Raw genomic sequence first — 5,533 nt, 5'->3', positions numbered from 1 at the left:
GAGGGAGGAGGGAGGGAGCACACAAAAGCGAGCCGAGCCGAGAAGGCTAATGTTTCCTGTTTGCCTGGAACCCCCTCCCCTGTGTCCCCTCCCCCAGCCCCCTCCCAGCACTCGGGCGGAAGTGAGTTTGCTCCTTTGGAGATTAAAAGGATTCCGAATTCCGATCAGTCCCAATAACCGGCGTACTGAGAGGAGAGAAGAAGGAGGAAGAGGCGGCAAAGCAGAGAAAGAGGGGGCACGCGCGCGCGTGCACGCACTCAGCCCGAATTGGGGGAGTTGTGCAAAGCCCCAGGAGGCCAGAGCGCACGGCGCGAGCAAAGGCCGGTAGGCGTAGCGCGGCCGGGGCCACCCGAGTCTTGGTCGGTGACTCGTTTCAGAAAGAAGATGACGCGGGCCAGCAGCGTTGGCCACGCGGCTTCCAAGCTCACCGAGCTGGGCCGTTGCCGGTTCCACTGATTCCAGCGCGCCCCAGAGGAGGCTCCGTCCCCGCGGCTTGGGATCGGAGGGGGGACCAAGGCGAGGGCGAAATGGCCCGATGACAAAGGAAATGTGATCCCCCTTCGCTGCCAAGGTTTCAGAGAGGACGGACGTGAGGAGGAGGGGCGCGGGACGCGCGCGGAGCTCGGATAGCATTGCACGACGGCTCGCGCGGAGCGGGCAGCGGGTACATCTAATATCTTCCTGCCGATGAATAATTCAGGACGGCCCGCGGGGACCTGCGGCCCCGCGCTGCAACGCGGCTAAACCGGAGGAGAAGGAGCGCGCGCGGGAGGCGCCAAGGCCGGGCGAGGCGGGGGCACGAGGGCCCCGGGCCGCGTGGGGCGCGCGTGCGTGTTAAGCGCCGGCAGCCGCGGCCAGGCTAGGCGGCGCGCGGGAGAATCGAGGCGCGTGGGACGCGCGTGCGTACTACACGCGTGCGGCCGCGGCCGGGCCCCCAATAGCTGCAGCTGCGGCGGGGCCGACCGCCCTGCAGGGGAGGCCGCGCCCGGCCGTGCGCAAGCCCCCGGCGCTGCAAGCCGGGCCACCCAGGAACCCCTGGCCGCCGCGTCATGCGGCGGGGCAGCCGGCGTCGCGCGGGGGGACACGGGCTTGGCGTCGCGCCGCTCCCGCCTTTACTAGTTTGGGGAGGTTTCCTCTCGCAAGAAGAGACTAACTAAATCTGTTGAAAGAAGAGCAACGCACCAAATACTCGCGGAACCAAATTCTGCTTAACCCGCCGGGACTGGGATTGCACAGCAGACTCTACTTTGGGGGACTTACTCGGCTAGGGAGAACGACGCTCCAGCTGCTCCCGGGAGTCCTCTGACCTCCCTGCCCCCGCTCGCCCCTCGCTTGTCGGGACTTGTTCCGGCGCTTCGTCTTCGAAAGGCACGCAGCCTCCGCGTCCTCCGGGAGGAATCTGTGTCGCCTCTAGATAGTGGCATTTGATGCCCGCAGCGTCGGGGCTGGCAGCGCGCGGGCCGGGCGCGACGAGGCCAAGCGGGCCGTGCCGCTCTGGAGCCGGCCCCCGGATCGCAGGCCCGATCGATGCATTTTTCTGAGTGAGTCGGCGGCTCCCCCACCCACCTCGGCGGTTTTCTTATATCCTCCTCCTCTTCCTCTCTGGTCTCCTCCCTCCTCCGAGTCGGCTTGCAAATGGCTTCGTTCCCCGAGACCGACTTCCAGATCTGCCTGTTGTGCAAGGAGATGTGCGGCTCCCCGGCGCCGCTCTCCTCCAGCTCGTCTGCGTCGTCGTCGTCCTCGCAGACGTCCACGTCGTCTGGTGGTGGCGGCGGGGGTCCGGGGGCCGCGGCGCGCCGCCTGCACGTCCTGCCCTGCCTGCATGCTTTCTGCCGCCCGTGCCTCGAAGCGCACCGGCTGCCGGCGGCGGGCGGCAGCGCGCCAGGAGAGCCACTCAAGCTGCGCTGTCCCGTGTGTGACCAGAAAGTAGTACTGGCCGAGGCGGCGGGCATGGATGCGCTTCCCTCGTCTGCCTTCCTGCTCAGCAACCTGCTCGACGCCGTGGTGGCCACTGCAGACGAGCCGCCGCCCAAGAACGGGCGTGCCGGAGCCCCGGCGGGCGCGGGCGGCCACAGCAACCACCGGCACCACGCGCACCACGCGCACCCGCGCGCGTCCGCCTCGGCCCCGGCGCCACTCCCGCCCGCGCCGCCACCACCCGCGCCTTCCCGCTCTGCGCCCGGTGGTCCCGCTGCCTCTCCTTCCGCGCTACTGTTGCGTCGGCCTCACGGCTGCAGCTCCTGCGACGAGGGCAACGCGGCCTCGTCGCGCTGCCTGGACTGCCAGGAGCACCTGTGCGACAACTGCGTCCGCGCGCATCAGCGCGTGCGCCTCACTAAGGACCACTACATCGAGCGGGGCCCGCCAGGTCCCGCCGCCGCCGCCGCCGCGGCGCAGCAGCTCGGTCTCGGACCGCCCTTCCCTGGCGCGCCCTTCTCCATCCTGTCCGTGTTCCCCGAGCGCCTCGGCTTCTGCCAGCACCACGACGATGAGGTGAGTGCGCTGGCGGCCTCCTGGGGGGCGGAGGCGGGGCGGGGGCTTGTGTCCACGGAGGACGCGCGTGATTGCTCACCAAGGACCTCCGGACCGGTCCCAAAGCGGGGTGTGGCGGGATCCTCTCTGGATTTGTTGTTTTTCCTTTGCCTACTTTGCAGTTGTTGCCACCAAGGAGGTCATTACCTGGGAAGTGTGTGTGCAGAAGTCTGGCTTTGGTGTGCTTGTTGCGAGGGGCCGCGGAAGAGTTTCAAGACGCGGAGTCCGCTCTTTTCTGTATCGCAAATTGTGGCAACCGTTCTGTTCACTCTGCATGCGCGGGGAAAAGCTAGGGTTGTGTGTTGGGGGGGGGCGGGGGGGAAGCAAGTCACGGTGCGCGAGAACCCTTTCCCTTGATGGTTCTTTTTGAGAACACCCCTTCTTTATGGATTTTGATTTCCTCATTTCTCTGTTTGACAAAATGTGCAAACTGTTAAAGATGCGGGATGAAGGAGTATCTGTGTAGACGTGGCCCCCCGTACAGGCACACCACAGGCCTCCCGGAGTACTGAGTGCCCTCTTTGAGCATATTTTCTCATTTTTGTTTGTCATACTCGTAGATTGTGGGCTTTTAAAGGTAGGGTATGAGCCCGGATGGAGATGGCTGTGTGGGTGTGCAGTGCGTGTGTCTCTGTAGACCTGGTTTCCACGTGCGCGCTTGCGAGAGGCAGAATAGGGGTACCTTGCCCATTGACCTCACCGAGTTGGGAGCCCCTTGGGCCGCTCACGCCTGCCCCGACTTCGATACCCTACAGGAACTGGTTTCCCTGGTGGGGGAAGTGTCTCCACCCTGCTCAGCCCGGGGCTCGACTTCCCGAGGAGAAAAACCAGACTCCTCTGCAGCGGCTCAAACCCCGGGGGCGCAGGGTCCGTGGGCTGCACCGCAGCCTTTGGTTTTGAGTTCGCTTTTTTGGCTGTCGAATAAACCTTTTTTTCTTAATTCTTTACACCGTGTGAGACCTTCCACTTACCTGAGCCCAATACAGCAAGGGACCAAAAATTTCGAGGAGCCGGCTCTGCTGGGAGGGTCGTTAATTTAAGCCATCTACCTGGAGACCCGTGAGATGTATGTGTAATAGCTATGGTCTTGGAGGAAGAGCAGATGGCAGAGGCTTTAGAAATCCTAGTGGGAGTTGCTCTCTGCGAGTTGGAACCGGCGTGCTGGCACCGAGCAAGGCAGAGGCTTGCACAGCGCAGCCTTTTCCATTGCTAACCTGTTATTTGGGGAGGAGGGCGGAGCTATTGCCTGATGGCCTTAAGTCGGCGTCTCCTATTGGAAAAAAGTTGAAATTCTAATCTACTTGTGGGCGCTGCATTTTAAGTTTCCTTCTAGGTGATTAAGCTAGGGGGCATTCTTTTCCTAAGTTTTTAAGCTTTGGGTAGACTCATCTTAAAAGTTTTCACATTAGTAGGTCAGTGTTTGTAGTCTGTTCTTTTCATCACTTTTAGAAAAATGAATGATTGAACTAAATACCGATCTTGAAGCCCAGGAATGAAAAGATGGAGTCAAATCACTTGAAGATTAGGGTCAAAGTGGGGGGGGGGGTGAAGGGAGGGAAAGAGCGTCTGAATCCGCCACAATTTCCTTTCTGGGAGGGGCCGTTGATTGAATTCTCCCTCCCAGCAATTGAGTTTAAATGTCAGGTTTTATTTATATTCCCAGTTAAAGATCCACATTCGTTTTATTTGGGCTAAAACAGAAGATGCTCAGTGTTGCCAGACTTGTAAAAAAGTCTTATACTTGTAAAACATTTATACACTTTTAAAATTATAAAACTATTCAAATGGTGTGAGAGAGTGTAAAGTGAGAAGTGAAGCTCCCCTCACCCTGGAGGTTCCTGGATGCCCTGAAGACTAACATTATAAGTTGTGCAATACCAGGTTGAATGTTGGCAAAGACATTAAGATACTACATTGTTAAACTGAATATTCTCTAGAAAATGAAAGTTTCTGTTTTGAGCAAAATTCTCCTTACCCTCAGTCATTCATTTAAAAGAAGAAAACTTGGAAATTAATTTTTAGACCTTTAATGCAGAGATCTGCATTTAGAAAGCTAGAAATTTTGATTTTTAAATGTGACCAATGCTGCAAATAAAGGACCCAAGTGTTAGAGAAAGCACCAGGTTCATATAGTGGTCCCACTCACAAATTCTTTCTTCCTTTCTAAGAAAATGATCAGGAACCGTTTGGGAATACTGTTTTTTTAAAAAACCATGCCTCTGACTGGAAAATGAGCATGAAGGCTCTTTGGAGGGTGACTGTCTTCTGTTTGATTGTGAGATGGAATCTCTAAACCCACCTATTTTTCTGCATTCGTAATCTACCTCGATTTTAAAATGTTCTTTACTGCGTTGCCTTCTGTGTCAACAGGCTCCATTAAATAATTCAGGGTGCCCCTGCCTTACAGTGCTGCCACCTGACCTTGGAAAGGAGGCTGGGACCCTGTATTCCCCCACCCCCCGCCTTGATTTTTAGGGAGGGTGCCTCCAACAGTTGGACACCCACGGATGCTCAGGCAGCCAGTAGGGTCTTTCTTTCTCCACCGCTTTCCTTAAGAATCCCACTGGAAATGGCTCGTCAGGATTGACCAGGTGGTGTTTTGAGAACTTGTTTTAAAACGTAACTGCAAAACCTCAAGGGAATTGGGTTTTCCTACAGAATGGTAAAGGAATTGTGACTCACTTACAAAACGTAGGTGGGGTTTTTCGCTAATTTTGTGCCTTCGAATGCTCAGTTCAAAGGCCTGCTGGCGCCAGACTGGAAGGGCAGGCAGGCCGGGAAGTGCGGGGCCGCTGGCCGCGCGGCGGTCAAGACAGGCGGGGGCCCGGGAGGCGGAGGAGGTGGCGCCGCTGTGGGCCTCCGCCGCGACTGGGCCAGCCAGCCTCGGGCCGCCCTCGCTGTGCGGACGCTGCGGACGGTGGCCGCTACTCTCCCCGCCGTGGCCGCTGCTCTCCCCGCCGTGGCCGCTCCTCTCCCCGCGGTGGCCGCTCCTCTCCCCGCG

At 58.6% G+C, this 5,533-nt stretch overlaps 1 protein-coding gene across 1 annotated transcript in view; it reads left to right on the top strand.

The window, feature by feature from the left end:
- Positions 1-1,635: 1,635 nt before the first annotated feature.
- The window catches only part of LOC111158990 (tripartite motif containing 71), a 65,281-nt gene continuing 61,383 nt past the window's right edge, over positions 1,636-5,533 (top strand). Inside the window, exon 1 of the mRNA XM_022521346.1 lies at positions 1,636-2,493. Within this exon, the coding sequence (XP_022377054.1) occupies positions 1,636-2,493 (858 nt within the window). The remainder of the gene's footprint in view (positions 2,494-5,533) is intronic.

This window comes from Enhydra lutris, unplaced genomic scaffold (assembly GCF_002288905.1).
Source record: "Enhydra lutris kenyoni isolate GAN:26980312 unplaced genomic scaffold, ASM228890v2 scaffoldscaffold66, whole genome shotgun sequence".
Classification (NCBI taxonomy): Eukaryota; Metazoa; Chordata; class Mammalia; order Carnivora; family Mustelidae; genus Enhydra; species Enhydra lutris.
Note: the sequence above shows the minus strand (reverse complement) of the source record. Positions and strands in the feature narration are given on the sequence as shown.